The sequence below is a fragment of the Meleagris gallopavo genome, chromosome 9 (genome assembly GCF_905368555.1).
Source record: "Meleagris gallopavo chromosome 9, MGAL_WU_HG_1.1, whole genome shotgun sequence".
In the NCBI taxonomy this organism is placed as follows: Eukaryota; Metazoa; Chordata; class Aves; order Galliformes; family Phasianidae; genus Meleagris; species Meleagris gallopavo.
Window position 1 is genome coordinate 11,183,647 of NC_139412.1, and position 15,790 is coordinate 11,199,436.

Consider the following 15,790-nt stretch of genomic DNA (forward strand, 5'->3'; position numbering starts at 1 on the left):
ATCTAGTGCTTGATCTGGAGTTTGGCAACCCTGCCCATAGCAGGGGAGTTGGAACTTTGAGGTCCCTTCCAACCCAAGCCATTCTGTGATTCTAAGATAGATCATGGCTAATGACTTAAATGAACTTTGGACTTGCTGTAAACCACATCATGTAGCTCTGCAAATTGCAAACTGATGGCATTGTTTCCCCTTACTGAAATAATTGTCTACGTGTAGCTGAACAAAATAAGCTTGTTCTAGAGCTTGCTTCCTTGTGTGACAGGATGTATCTCAATAGGCAAATTAAAGATCTACAGATCTTTACAGATGTATTCTTGATAATTAATGCTTTTCAGCTAAGTTTTTCCATTCTGAATGAGAGTGTCTGCACACATCAATACCTTGCTTAAATCTGCATCAATATTCTAGTGAAGATAAGCGTGAAGGAACTCTTCTGCACCGTAGCTATTCTCCAAGTGTATCCTCCAAAGCACTGAAGAAACCACAAATGTTTGGGGACCAGTATAAGGATCCAACTTCTCAGTGGAAGCATGCCATCCCAATCCATGTGGCTCAGCAAGCAGGAGGAGCAGCATCCTTTGGCATCATTTGTGGATCCTGCCAGTCTGGGATTGTTCTGGATTCCCAGTTGATGCGTAACCAGCATGATCCCATAATGACCATGGGCCACTGATCACTGCTTTCTATGGCCTCCTGCACCACCCTGATCACATATTCTCACACATCCTCCATAGCAATCAGGAGGAAGCTGTGAATGTCACCTTCATGTCACCTTTGGGATACAGCAGTGATCATGGCAATGACTGGTATCACTTTGCTGCCTGCACAGTTCTCCTGGAAAGCCAGTAAGACACTTCCAGATTTTATCCTCGTGCTGTTGGTCTCCAGACTGCACTGACAACTCACTCATGAAAGCCCCTTAGGAATTAGGAGAAGTTCCCTGGGAGTGTGTGCAGAGGGGCTGGATGAGATGGATGTGGAGTGGCACATGGACAAAAGTCACCTTTTTGGGAATGGCACTGAACATGCCCTGGGCTTGCTCAGCACAGAACATTGGTGCCAGGCATTCATAGCTGCGATGGGGGCAAACAGGAGGACTGTGGCAGGTGTTAGGAGAAATAACTGGTCCCCAGGGATCTCCTGGGCTTATAAAGTACTTGTTTGCTCCAGCAAGATGGAGTCTTTAAAAACTCTTAATTTTAACCAGTGTAATTTCCTCACTGGCAATAGCAAAAAAGCAGTAATAGTAATAAACCGTAAGTGTTATTTTTCAAGTGTCTTTTTTAACAAGGGTTAATCAACAGTAAAATTAAAAGGCCCCTGGAGGGAGCTACCAGCAGTCCATTCTGACTCAGACTGAAATTTATTGCAGCAAGAAACTCGTTTGCATTTCCTCCCGCATGCAGAAAGAAACACTAATAGAAGATGTTTGTAGGGAAAAGGGGTGGAGAGCAGGGAGGAACACAGGCCACTGGAGTTGGTTTGGTTATAAAGAGCTAGGGAAGAAAGAGAGGCAGCATTTCAGCCCGCATCTGGGTCTTCAGCGAACTCTGCGATGGCAGTCAGAAAAGCTGAGTCACTGCATTACTCCATAGGGCTCTTGGGCATTTCCGCAGGTAGGGATCGAGTCTTCTTGGCACGGGAGGATGGGGTTGGGACTAGCTTTCATGGACAACCCCCTTTTTGAAGGGGTTAAAAAGTCTGTTTACTCAAAATCTTCTCTGCTTGGGTAAAATTTTTAGAGACAGGAGATCCCTCTGCCTGGTTCAGCAGCCAATAAAATATTTGTCTTGGCTTTAAAATGCTGGCCTGAATTTTTGTACTTCTTCCAACCTAGGTGGGAAGCAAATCAAAGATTTTTGATCGTCATTTTCATAAGTGATTTTTTTTTTTTAATGCGCTTTCCTCTCTAACTGTCTTTCCTGCCGTTCTGTTTTCTGTGTCCACTCCCTTTCTTTTGTCCTTTGCATCTCATCTTTCTGAGTGCTGCTCTTTTCCATTTTTAGGCTAGTTTTTTGTAGTCACAAGGCTTATGTGGTCATCTTCAGAGCGTGTCTGTGTGTTTGTTGGAATCAGAGAACTGTTTTTTATTTTTTTCCAGCAACGAGGGAGCACCTCAAATACAATTAAGTTCAAATTTCTCAAAAGTAAGCACCCAGAAAGATGTGAGACCTTGGACACAAACCAAGTTACAACACTCTCCCTGTTGATTTTATTATTTACAGATCTTTTACTGTTATTTTTTCTCTGTTCCTTGCTCCTGTCACTCTGGCTCTCTTCTGATGCTTTTTTGGGGGGGGCAAAGTTTACAAGCTTTCTCTTTTTCCACCTCCTTTGTCACACACAGGATCACTCTTGCTGGCAGTACATTTCTACAGTTCACTCAGAGCAGCCCCTGTGATCCCCAGCACAGCTCTAGGGATTCTTCTGTTGATTTTGTCATCTCTTTTGGCATATGCAGGTAAGACTCGGAAGGCAGCCAGCTTCTAGGCCTCCCCTTCTATAGCTTTACATGTATTTGGTCTGCTTTGCCAACACGTTAGTACAAATTGTGGCAGCCTTGCCAGGCCACTGACGTCTCCTGCTTGAGGAATATATCAGCACACCATTTTTTTCCTATCTAGGCAACCAAAGAAATAAATGTTAGTTTTGATTAAATGCTTTATCATGATCTCTGACAGTTTTAACAGAGTGAATATATGATCTCTCTAAAAACTGTTTCCAAGCTCACTGGGACTAGTTTAGGCATCTGTGGGTTGAAATGGCATGTTGTTCCTTTTGTGCAGACCAACCCAAGCTCACAGGAGCTCTGTTGACCATCATGCAGCTCCACATTCATGTACTGATCATGGTTCCAACACACAATGTGCCCGTAGCACAGCTGCTTGTCCTAAGTACTACTTTCCGTAACCTACTGTGTCGAAATCACATTTCTGTCTCCACTGCCATTTGTTTCACAGGAATTTGGAGAAGCCTAAGAAATGCCGTTCTATTCTCGTCTCTTTTCCTGACCATCTCAGTGTTCTGGTGTGGCTATGGAGTGGTCTTCATCCTGCGAGGGCAAGGAGTTTTGAACGACACCGGTGACTTCCGCAATGCCTTGGTGCCTGGCCTGGTCACGTTTATTTTGGCACTACTCATTATTGCAGTGGTGGGCTTCCTTAACAAAGAGGTCATTCTAGCTATGATTGCTTCTGCTGTCTCACTTGCCAGTGCTCATGAAGTTGCCATGCATTATAACACAGCTTTTGGTTCCTCTGCTGTGGCTTGCAACTATATGGTTGTCTGCTTAGCTGGTGGTTACTTTGCTCTGGGAAGGATTCTTTATTTCCTCTCCAAAGAGAAAATTGCCATGCCTGGCACAGATCTTGCCAAAAATAAGGCCCATGAGCAGATCCAGTCCACCAGTGTCAGGATGAATCATTTTGCAGTCACTGGTCTTATCCTGAACATGCTGTCTGCCAGTGTCTTCGGCTGTAGGCTCCTGGGTGTCACTAGCAAACTATTTATTGGTCAGGTGCCCTGGCTGTGGGCTGCCGGGATCTACCAGATTGGAGTCTGCATTTTATCATACCGTGCAATGGATGTACTAATGGCTACATTCTTTGGTTTCACTTCCATCCTGAAATTTGCTGGGGGCTATTGCCTTCTATACCCAATCTGGCAAACAGAGGAGCCAACTTTTCCTATCCCATTCCTGGTGGTTTTTTCAATTCTTTTTGCAGTCTTGGCTCTTTTTCTCACTCTTAAGAGCCTGGTGGATGGTCTGTATTTGCTGTTTTACGTGGCCTACTGCATTGCATTAGCTTGTTGTCCCAAGGGATTTTTTGAAGGTGGACCTCAAGGTGTGGATGTGGCCATCTTTGTGGCCTCAGCCTTGATGACTCTGATTCACCTGTACAATGTGAGAGCAGGTGCCAAAATCCCAACAGGGGAGGGTGTTGTGAAGGCCCTGCTTGCTAGCAGCAGTTTTCTGAAGCTTCGTGATGGGGCAAACCTTCACACACCCTATTTAGGGTATTCAAAGTATGCAGATGCTGAAGTACTTGGCTATGCATGTAGTGTTCTCGCTTCGTTTTCAATAACAGTGACTGGGGACCCACAAGCTCCGCTTGCTACTGTTGTAATTCCATGGGTAGTGGTAGCTGGTGGGATCCTTAAGCTTCTAAGTGGCTCAGTGGCCTTTGCCCGGGGTAAAACCCTGGAGAGCAGTGCCTTCATTCTTTATGCTGTCATGTGGATCATCTGGGGCTTGACGAGATATGGTGGCCTCTATGGCACCAGCAGAAGCTTCCACACAGCTGTAGGGATTATTGCTTTCATGCTCTTCAATAGCTTCATTGTCTTCTGCACACTCTTCTTAAGCATCAGCTGGTTCTTTTACTCCCTCACTTTCTTGCTTATTGCTGTCAGCTTCTTGTTGGATGCCATCAGTGCTCTTCCAGCTGGCTATGACATCGCTGCCACTCTCATCTTTGGTCTGGTCAGCTTTTACTGCTTCCTGTCTGCCCTTTTCAACAGCACCTTTGAGGGTTCCTGCTTACCAATGGGTAGGCCCCTTGTGCAGCTTAGTGGTGTGGTAGGAGGAATGACCAAGTGCCTTCACCTGCCTGCCAGGAAAGCTTCCTCAGTCAAGAGAATTGCAGGTAAGGGAAATATATAGGGGATTATGCAGGGTGGAGGGGTAATTCTGGGAGATTTTGTAGCAGAACGGTATTAAAAGGACATTTTTTCAATCTAGATGTGGAAACCATGATCATCTGATTGTATTTTGACCAAGTGGGCCAAGTTTTAGAAACTAAAATCACTATGGGGGAAAATAGGATCAATTCCTTGAGAGGACTTGGGTTTAGCAGTGAACTCACTGCTGTCTCTCCTATATCATGTCACTGTCTGCACATCCAGTCTGAAACGTGTATCCTCCAAGGCTAGGGCTGCCACTGACAGCTTTCTACAGAGAGTGCATGGTGCTTGCTTTCTCCACAAGGCTGAATGACTTCTAGCCCAGATGAATATGTCCCAGAATTCCCCTAAATGCCAGATCTCTTCTTGGCTAGAAAATGCTAGAAAATGAACTGTCAGAGGAAATACTTTGCCAGTTGGAAAAAGGAGATGAGAGCACTGAATTGGCTGTTTTGTCTGTGAATTACAGACCCTCAGTTCTAGTCACTCAAGGGATTCTGCCCTGTTCACATGTCAACAGATATCCTGAAGAATGGAGGGACCTGCGGCATCCCCACCGATACTGTGTATGTGCTTGTAGCAGCCTGTAATCGGCCTGATGCTGTGGAGAAAGCTCACCGGTGAGTATTTGCCTCATTGCCCTGGTGAAGGCTTCCCAGACTAAGGAAGCCTGTCAGAGATACAGCTTCTACTGAGTTCTGGCTACAGCAGCCATTCAGAGCAATGAGACATGTACCTTAATTTTACCAGGGACAATAACGTTACAAGCCCAGGGGAGGAGATCCAAATGAGAAAAGGAGACAGCTGAGCAGGAATTGTCCTACAGTATATTGAAGGCTCCCGACAGGTGATGGAGCCAGGTAGCTTGGGTATCACAAGGAAACTCAAAGATCGAGAAATGTCAAAATAGAGCAGGGGGTTATTGTATGTATCTCTAGATACATATTGTCACAACTAAAATCCCTCTTGTGTTTAACAAATGTCTCTAGCTCTACTGTAAGCAGCTGAGACCCCTCAGAACTTGGGAAACTGGGTCTTGTACCTGTCACTACACAAGAAGCTGAAGGCTTCATTTGTAACTGGGAGCAGACATTCAAGTTCCTTCCTCTCAGATTGTCTGTTGAAACGGTCCTATTTTCATTACAGACTCTTGGCCTGCAGTACTTCATCTAACTCCAGGCCTCTCCAACACCATTTCTTTTTCAGCTTGAAATTAAATTCTGGCTTACTTCCAAACTCGTTTTTCTTGCCTCCTTTGCAGCTCCAAACAGCAGGCTCAGGAGCGCCCCATGTCACTCTGGATTTCTAGCCTGAAGCAACTGGAACCTGCAAAACATTTGTTCAGCCCCCTCCTCTGGGACTTCATGGATGCTGCCTGGCCATCTCCTATTAGCTTGGTGATTCCCAGAGGTGAGGAAATGCTGTTACTTCCAAGCTCTTTGGAGAGCTTTGGGTTTGAAATTCCAACTTGTTTCCAGTATGTTTCCCTGCAATGCCATATGTTCCACTGCAGTATCTTTAGGATCACTGCGTTTGGACTGATGCACATCAGTAAGTGCTGTGTGACTCTTCCTTGTGCAGGTAAATGGGTGGACTTCCTGGGGATGAAGGACTCTGCTAAATATGTTGGTACTCCTCAGAGCGTTGCCATCCGCATCCCTGACTGCTCAGTCACCACGCACCTCATTGACTTGGTGAGTGGTTCTACCTTGAACACTTTTGTTGTAAGCACAGGTTTGTTTGAAGTCAAACGTGGCTTGTGGAACAACAGCAGCTACAACCTGTAACTCAGTGACTTCACCTGTGCAGTAGCTGCTGGGGTAACAACCTATTTTGTACCACAAAACTTGCTGAGAGCTCTTGTTCCCATTTTTTTTTTGGTCACCAGGTTGGCCCCATTGTGGTCACATCAGCTAATCCAACAGGAGAGGCAGACACAACACACCACAACCAAGTGTATGCAAAGCTGGGAGATAAGGTAATTGTGGCTTTGTGTCTTTTCAGTCCAGCAGGTCCCAAAAGGATGGAAGAACACAATTACTCTGTTCCCAGAAGGCAGGTCAATAGATGATATCAAGAATATGGGAGAACATCTAATTAAATATGTCATTGACGCTCCTTGTGTTGGTGACGGAGTGAGAGAACAATGTAAAATGAAACACTTGATGGGAATCCAAAATGCTTCTGTTTTATATGGCAGAGTTATAGATTGGCAACATGAATTAGTTTGCCTTCAAAAAAAGGATGATATGAGCAACAAAAAAATGCTTCACTTTGTACAAGCAGCAAAAACACTGATGCTTAATTGTGCCAGGGCTCTAGCTGCCATTGAGTTATCAGAACACTGGGGATTCCCATCTAAAGCTGAAGCTAATATGAAACAGGCACTGGAGCTTTAAAATATCCTGAGATCCTAAATCCTTAGGATAATATATTCTTGGCAGCTTATGTAAATCTCTCACCTCTAACTCCTCAAAAAACTCTTTTTCTATACCTTTGCTTTTTGAATGGGAATTCCTCAAAGCTCCTTAGCTGATGCAAGGCTGTTTTGCTTCTACTACTGTTTCACATCCCATAGAACTCTCTTTGCTTTTTCTGAGTTCATTCCAAATTCAACAGGTAGTTAGTGGCAATACTGTGGTGTAGGAAGGAGCTGAGCTGCCCTTGACAGCTGCCTTCTGTTGAGAAGGGGAAACTGCCATCTCACTGCCCCTGTGCCTGAACTTGGTGTGGAAATTTGCTGCTCTTCAGGTGGATGCAGTTCTTTGCGATGGTCCTTCTCCAGAGAATATTGCCTCTACTGTTGTGGACTGCACCAAAATTGACAGTGGAAACATAGGATTCTTCAGAGTTGGTATAATTCCCAAGTCTCAGGTAAAATTAATCTTGATCTTATTTATTCTCCCTTTTTTTCTCTGCTTTGCCCATTCCCATGAAATAAGCATCAGACTGGAAATTTCCTGTTCTGTAAAAAGATGAAAAAATCTGTGATAGCATGAGGAGTTATCACAGTGCAGTATGAAAGATCTCCATATTGCCTGTGTCCTGATCCTGCAACCATCATTGCACTTCTCTGTGCTGGGCAAATTCCTGAGGAATGTGTGACATAAGACTGATTCCTCAGGGAAAGGGCTCTGAGGTCCAATATCTCTGATCTCAGTGGGACAGACTCTGTATTCACACCTGTCCCAGAGACCTTTGAGTAGATAGAAATGCTTAGTGCAATCCCAAGAATGGGCCCAGACAGGTAGTTTTAAAAAAGAAAAGAGTTTATGTGAACAGCAGGAGAAGTAATTAGTACTTTTCCCCTAACTGATAACACACTTATAGCTGTGCTTGTTAAATCTAGGTGCTGCAGATACTGGAGCAGGTGCAGAAGAAATACTCAGTGGTCCCTAACAGTGACGGCTGCACCGCAAAAGGCCGGGAAGAACATCTGAATCATGTCCATGCTGTGCACAACGGGGTGGGCACGGCTGCCTCAGCAGAGAGATTTGCATTGCAGTCTGCTGATGGAGGCCGTGAGAACCACACTCGCCTCTGACTTCTGTTCAGGTCAAGCAGTTATGTGCTCACTAGGGAGGTGTTTGCTGGAAAATGATGTATAGGTCAAACTGGGGAATGGGAAAGATTTCTCAGCTACAGGGGTGACTTATTCACCTTTCTATGGATACTGCTAAAATATCCCTGATTTACAATCACATTCACCCAGTTTGTAGAAGCAGTATTTTCACTTATAGAGATTGCCGGCTCTCACTGAAAGGAAAGTGTTACATCAGTGACTGGCTGAGCCCAGGGTAACAGAGCTTTTTTTTTTTTCGTAGAAGTTAATGCCTTTGGTTTGGGGCAGAGAATAACTTGAAACATTATATAATTATATGTTAGGGAACAAACACTGCATGAGGCTGGAAATGGAAGAGGAAGAAGGGAAGGTGTATTCAGCTACTATCTTAGTGAATACAGTGAACTTCTTAAAAAGATGAAGCAAAACGTAGTCTTGGGAACTGGGGCTATCTTTGATAGATCTCTGAATGGAAGTCACAAAAGCCAACACTAAAACAAGTGCTGTTGTCTGAGGTGCCATTTTTGGATTTTCACAGTCAGTGAGAGGGTAGAATTATCATTTTGATGTCTCCAACAATACCGCCTTAGAAGTGCTGGAGCAGTATGGAAGACCCTCACTTCTCTTTTTATCTTCTGCAGAGTATGAATTTCAAAGGAATCATATGCACTGCACTGGAAAATGCTAGAAGCTGGTCTCTTGCCTTTTGGCATAACTGTACATACTTCATGGTACATTTCCTTCAGGGTGCACATCTTGTACAGAGTGGTATCTGAACTGGAGGAAGTAACAAGAAATTTCAAAGAAATTCAAGGAGTTTTCCTTGGTCAAATCTGCATGGCCATACAGTTAGTGGCTTGTTTGGCCTCTGAAAGCTATTGACATTACTCTTACCTGACTCAGGTGCACGGTGCTGATCAAACTCCAGCTGAAACCAATGAACAATCTCATTGATTTCACTTGGAGCACTATTGGAACTTAAGCATAAATGCTGTGCAGTCAAAGTAGCTAAACCTCTGTGAACCATATCTTCTGAGCTTGTTCTTTACAGAACTGGTTCTCTTCCTGCAGAGAAAGAAACTGCCAGATAACTGAGTTTGTGAAATCATTTCACTGGTCTACTTACTGTATCTCTTTGGTGTCTCTTAAAACTGATTTACAGAATTCAATAAAATATTTTCAATAAACAGTCATAAGTCACGCAGGACTGTGCTATCATCTGCAGCAAGCGCCAGAAAAAAACTTTGCAAGTAACATGATCGTGGCATTTTGGGTTGCCAGGAGTGCACAAAAAATCTTACAAGTGGATCAAATTGCATCCCTTTCCAGGATGTGAGAGAAGGGGGGAAGGAAGCATAATAACTAACATCAACCCCCCAGTGCCAGCTTCCTTGCTGGGTACTGCTAATGAATTCATAAACAACAAGGCTGAATTTGGCACCTTTTCTTAACCAAGTTTAACAAAAATAATAAACACTGAAATCTGAGGAAGCACAGTAAGAAATATGAGACTGGAAAGAAGCATTACAAAGCCTTTTGCTATGTAAAACAGCCTTGGCTTAAATAAAGTATGGGTGCTGCTTCCCCATGCTTCATATAATAGTATGTTTTAGTGTGCCACAGCTTAGAAGCAGTTTGGAAAGCTGGATTCTTCACAAGGTGTCTTGCCGTGATCCATCTTTTCCTCTCTCCCTGGTGCATGTTTCTTACAAGAACTTTTGCTGCCAGGAGCAGGATGCAGGGAGAACATGCCAGGAACCATTTCATATGACAGGTGCAAGACAGGGAGCAACTTCACTTAATTCAGTCCTTGCTGTACCCCTCCTACACCTCTCTTATGTATGAGCAAACCAGGACAAAATAAATTAGGATAAAAACAAATTGAGATGAAGGAGGAAACTTAAATAGGATCTTTTGTTAAGTAGGGGCAAAATAATTTCCAATATTTCCAGAGTTTTCCTGGTATTCAAAGTTAAGCAGGACATTTTTAAAAAGAAATAGAGAAAGAGCCACTGTTACAAGTGTCAAATCCAGAATATTCCCATTATAAACTTTTGGCCTTTTTCAGCACATTTGCTGAAAAAATCATAGATCAAATCCGTGCTGAGACATTGACAAGAGTTTGTGAAATACTTCCACCTCTAAGAATATGGGGTTTTGTCAAAAACTGTTGCCCAGCCCTCCTCAGAGGAGGCTCTCATTGTGCCCTTCTGGTGCTGTTCCTCTCACATCTTGCTCAGTGGGAAGGAGTCGCTGCATTGCAGTGTGGCAATCAAGAGGGATATAAAGGGATTCGGGACCCTCAAATATCCATCCAAAGAGGAGTTTGAAGTCACTGAAGAAAAATCAAGAGATTTCCAAAAAGGGCCAATTTTGGTTTAATTGTCTGTGACTCTGAGGTCTTTAGGCCTGAAAGATCTCTCTGGGAGACAAAATAATCTCATGAATGGGCCTGTTTGTGAAAAAAACAACACCTTAGTCCCACTGGGGTTGGAAACGACCCAGGAAGCAGGCCTGTTCCTCCTTGATTTTTCCCTTTGTACAGTCCAGACATCTGTGTCAATGGAAAAAAGAATGGAAAACAAAGAAAGGCATTTTCTAGTCGCAGGAAAAGCCAACTCACCTTTCTGAGAATAGAACTGTGCCATAGGAACAGGAACTGACTCAATGGCATCTTCGTAAGGGTGCATGTTGGTATAGTGGGTGGATCTGATACTGCAGCGGGTAGAGTGGTTCAGAGAGGAAGGGTGGCATCACCACTACCTCCTGAGTGAACCAGCTGAGAAAGGGCTTGAGACACGGACAGAATCAGAAATGCCCCATAGCTGCCTCTGATTTAAGAAAACACCAAGAACTGGGAGCTGTAGGGACACAGATCTCGTCTGTTTGGCTCCTTCTGCTGAAATATGAAAACCAGCATCCACCTATGGCTCAGGATGGGACATGAACTGGAAGAAAAGGCAGAAGGCAAGTCCTCCTTATTGTGTGGAAATCAGTCAAAACAAAACCTTTACATCTCCTCGATACTACAGAGGGCATATGAAAACACAACCTGCAGTGATTTTTTGTTATACTCACCTTGCTGCATTCTTCCTGTTACTCCTCCCTGTAACATCAAGTGTTTATGGTTATTACTACAGCATGACCAGATAATCTGGTTTGTCATATTTTGAAAGAATATTAAGAACAACAAAAAACAGCATATCTCAAAGCTTGGGTCAGATCTTCAACTGTTCTGCAAAATCCGTTTATACTTATATTGGATTTCTGTCTGTGACGGCTGTGTTGCCAAGAGCCGAGCAACCTGTAATGGTCTTGAGCTATCTGGGTGTCCCCAGCTTTTGTGCCAGCTGTAACGATAAGGAATTTATGGAGCAGCTCTGTGCTGAGGCTCAGAATAAGGCAGAACAGAGATAGCTGCATGACAGAAGAAATTAACTGTGTAAAAATCTTTTGGGAAAATACCAGCAGTCTGGAAATTGAGGCTCTTGAGTCAGGATGGGGAAGTCTGTCCTGTGCATCCAGTTCAGCACTGCCCCTGCACCTGGCTGCGGCTCTGAAGCCCTGTTAAAAATCTGCTGAAATCATGACACATGCACAGAACCAGCTTCTAACTCTTACAGCTTCCACTGTGACCTTGAGCAGGCACCCTAAGATGGCAGGATATGCCCACGTTTCCGTTCTGTGCACTGTGCCATAGGATGAGTTAGTATCTGCAGCCCCTGACCAGGCTCACCTTATGTCCTCAAAATTCCCGTGAGCCTGCTGACTGCCTGTGGCATCCTCCCACCCGCAACCTTGCAAAGGGTCAGGTCACCATTCCAGGTTATCAGATCTTGTGTGGCCTAGGGCTTTCCACAGACTCTGTCCTCCTTCCTATCTCCCTGCAGGTCTCCAGGCCTTTCTTGCCTGTGGCTGCCAGCAGCTGTGTTCACTTGCAAAATAAACCAAGTCTAAATTACTAAAACAGAGCCTGTAGTGGGAAGCAGAAATGTTGATACAGGAGGAGAAATAGAGAAGGAGCAGACAAAGTAGCTTTGCTTAGATCAGATCCAGTGAGCAGCAATGACCATGACCAGTGGCACACAGGATGCAGGCATGATTCCCCTTGTCCATGATGGGAGCTGAGATGGGTTTCTTATAGACTTCCAGAACCAGTATTAGTGTTACATCCTCCACTGCACTTCCAGGCCCTAGCTCTCCGAAGACACAATGAAGAATTGATCAAACTAAAGCCCTTTTGTCCATCTCTCCTCAGAGACAAATGTCTGGTATGAAGCAGGTAGCTCTCGGGGCCTTGTAGCTGAAGGTTATCATCATACATCTGATGGTCCTTTGACCTTGTGGTGCTACAGGTACTCCTGTATAAGGAGGAAGTGAGTTCTACCACGTCTGTAGGGGAAGGGTAAGAAATAGGCATGTTTGTGTGTGCACAGTAAATGCTAATACATTGATTTTTTCCCCACTCCTCTGCATGAAATTTTATTCAAAATTTTCACTGACAAAATGCCTAGTCATGGAGCTATGACCTCACTGTCTCAAGGAAAATGCCTCATAAAATTGAGAGATTATGTGAAATAATCAAAGAGTGAAAAACAAACGAACAAACGAACAACAACAACAACAAAAAAACAGCCCCAAGCCCAAAAGCAAAACAAGAATGAGGAAGAAGGAAAGTAAGGAGAGTAGAGCTGAGCAGAACCGAAAGCAGATAACACAACTCTTTGCACATGAGTCAGCTCCAGGTGTGGAGGAACCAACTCCTGGAACATACTGTCATGGCCATGTCCCTCTTGGGGTGGTATTCCATCCATCAGATTTCAGTATCTTTCTTGGAACAGAGAAGTGATGCCCTTCCCCACCAGTGACGTTCAGTGCAATTTGCTTTTGTGATGATGTGAGTCAACATTCTGTTTTGCAACAGTATTTTGCACTATGTTTCTTTTAATAGAACAGAAACTTTCTGCCCCTTTGTGTAAACCTTCTGCTCCTGTCTGTGCCTCTCCATCTCTTTCCTTCCCCTGTCTGAATTCACACACAAATGTGCTGCTCTTCCCTGGAGGAACTGATGTTATGTCCTTGAAAACCATTTCACTAAAGCTCAGCTAACTCCTCAGCAAGCACGAAGGTTGAGAAGTGGGGCAGAATGAAGAGATCATCCACAGAAGAGACTTAGAGACAAATGTGACATGGTTGAAATCCAATATCCCTAGTTCCCCTTTGGTTGGGATCTAAAGGCCTCATTGCTCATTGCCACCTTCCATTTGGAAATGAGCCTTCAGCAATATATAGCATCTCACAATGGAAAACACAGCAAGAGGCATTAAGGCTATTGCTAATAGCCCTAATGAAAGGACCCTGTGTTTAAAGAGAATGAATAAAGGGACTGAGGGCTCATGTTGTTGATCTAAGGGAGGTGTGTTTGTTTCTCTCTAACCTTGCAAAAATGCTAGCAGGAGTGGTCCAGGCTTGGGGAGTTTGTTTTGAGTCCCTGGGAAGAATTGTGAGGACACAACTACACAACAGTTGTTAATGCTCACCAAGTTCTTGAGCCAAATTTCTGTGAAACAAAGACGTGGTACATGTGTGGAATCAGGATGCAGTGCTGCTCACCCACCGTGGGTTGCTTACTGATCATATTCCAGGTTCATTTGTTATGGAAACAGCTCAGAGCATGCTGGTGAATTTAATACTTGGGTAAGGTGGCAGAGTGGACAACCTGATGTGCTAACCTAAGTCATGAAAGATCTCTGGACACCCAATAGCTACTGGATTTAGAGTTGTTCGTACTGGGAAAAGACTTGAATAAAACCCTCCTGAAGGCAGAAAACTTCATCGATTGGAATCTGGACTTTTCTTTGGCTTTTCTTGAAGTTATTTCCTGGGCACGTCCTCAGTCAGCTTTACTTTTACAGTTCCTATATTACTGTGGTCTTGCCCATCCAATTGGGCATTTCTGACAAAAATCACTGGAGGTTATAAACAACAGGTCACAGCTTTTAACAACAAGACTTCGTCATGATGATAATGTAATGGAAATGATAAGATAATAGAACAGGGATTTACCCAAATCTGTTCTTATAAGGAAATGTTACTCTATTTAGCAGCATCAGAACAGCAACAAGAAATAAAATTTATTTCCTTGTTAGCTGAAGAGAAAATCATGCTTATTCCCGGCACAGACTGGGGAGGCGGAAGAAATCGTGCAATTTATTGTGTTGAATACAACATCTGTTTTCCCTTTGATGTCTCTCTCCTGATACTGGAAAATCGGTACAGTGCAAACATCTCTTTGCCATAACCTCTCGCCAATCAACAGAATACTCACTAGACTGAGTGTAAACCCAGGTAGTAACGATTGACTTTTTTTTCTATAATCTCATTTGTTTGCTTTTTAGTAAGCAATAGAAACTCAGTGCATAGAAACTTCTTTGTCTTATATTTATGGCTTTCACTCTACCTGTACATAAAGACTGATTATTGATTAAATAAGTGTTCTACTGACAGGTAATCTTTTGATTTTCAAGAGTATTTCCTTGTTCTCAAGGAAATATCTCTGAAAAATCATGGTTCTCCCTCAAAATGAGCCATCATCTGAAGCCAAGAGGGAAAATTTCACCAGCATATACACATACATGAAACATTATTTCTGAAAATAGACAGTTTGGGATCCCTCTATAGCTACTGTGGCACTTTAGGCCAGCAGATTATGACAGCAAAACTCCAAATTATGACTGAGAGGAAAGAATCAAGCCTTCAGTGGGTTTATGTCCTCTGAGATGGAAAGAACTGTCTGGTTGTTTTGAGATGAACTCATTTCATAATCCAAACTCAAGCCATAGAGTTAGGCTTGTGGATTTCAGGGCTAGATGATTTCTTTATGGATCTAAAAACAGTCTGAAATTTAGTCCTGCCTTAAGTCCTTCAATGAGTTTGTCCCAGAGAAGAGAAATGAAGCCCTGCCCAGTGGACTCCAGAGGGCTGAGCTGTGTTTTGAGGGAAAAGCAACCCAAACAAGGAATTTTTAAAGAGCCTTTCATCTTGGATCTTTACAACACTTTTGCCATCTTTGTCTGCCATCAGTAGAAAGCATGCTCCTATGCTTTCTTATCTTGCCCCACTTATAACCTAAACTGTAGATTTGTCTATAGCTCTGAAGTTGCAAAATGGTTCTTAATTTAAAACCTGACTTTCTCATCATCACAGTGTGTCAGGTGCTTTCCTCGAGGGCTGAGACATTCCAGTTGTGATTTACCTGCCAGATAGCAGCAGTGCAAGGTGAGAGCCGCTCTTGCCACTGGAAAATTGTTCGCATAGAAAGACACAGGAGATCACAGGCAATACTTTATCTTGGTTTACCAAATCCTGGGCTGTTTGTTGCACTAATCACAGCTCGTGGTGAAACACACATCCTTGCCAGAATGCTATGGATACTCTCGCAGTCCTGTGCCACCAGTATGGAGACAGTCTAATGTAGACATAGTGGAGGGGATAAAACGAGACTTCCTGCCTTTTTTATTGTTATTGTTATAACAATTTATGGCC

General features: G+C 43.6%; 1 protein-coding gene across 3 annotated transcripts; it reads left to right on the forward strand.

Moving 5' to 3' along the window:
• The first annotated feature begins 1,464 nt into the window (after positions 1-1,464).
• Positions 1,465-9,449, forward strand: LOC100546811 (uncharacterized). Of its 3 annotated transcripts, XM_085230683.1 has the most exons (10): positions 1,465-1,616; positions 2,348-2,461; positions 2,961-4,646; positions 5,204-5,303; positions 5,945-6,093; positions 6,265-6,377; positions 6,572-6,661; positions 7,435-7,557; positions 8,033-8,238; positions 8,887-9,449. In XM_085230683.1, exons 1-9 carry the CDS (start codon positions 1,556-1,558, stop codon positions 8,225-8,227), a joined length of 2,631 nt encoding a protein of 876 aa, XP_085086809.1. In that variant the 5' UTR covers positions 1,465-1,555; the 3' UTR covers positions 8,228-8,238; positions 8,887-9,449. The 3 variants fall into 3 exon arrangements, with proteins under 3 accessions (XP_085086809.1, XP_010713616.1, XP_085086810.1); XM_010715314.4 differs by having other exon boundaries at positions 8,033-9,449; XM_085230684.1 differs by lacking the exons at positions 8,033-8,238; positions 8,887-9,449 and having other exon boundaries at positions 7,303-7,435.
• Positions 9,450-15,790: the final 6,341 nt, after the last annotated feature.

Bases quoted from the DNA above. Each gene is read 5' to 3' on its own strand.
- LOC100546811 (XM_010715314.4), top strand. From the start codon at position 1,556: ATGGCAGTCAGAAAAGCTGAGTCACTGCATTACTCCATAGGGCTCTTG. The intron at 4,647-5,203 runs GTAAGGGAAATA...ACATGTCAACAG, and splicing joins CTCAGTCAAGAGAATTGCAG to ATATCCTGAAGAATGGAGGG. The intron at 6,094-6,264 runs GTGAGGAAATGC...TTCCTTGTGCAG, and splicing joins TAGCTTGGTGATTCCCAGAG to GTAAATGGGTGGACTTCCTG.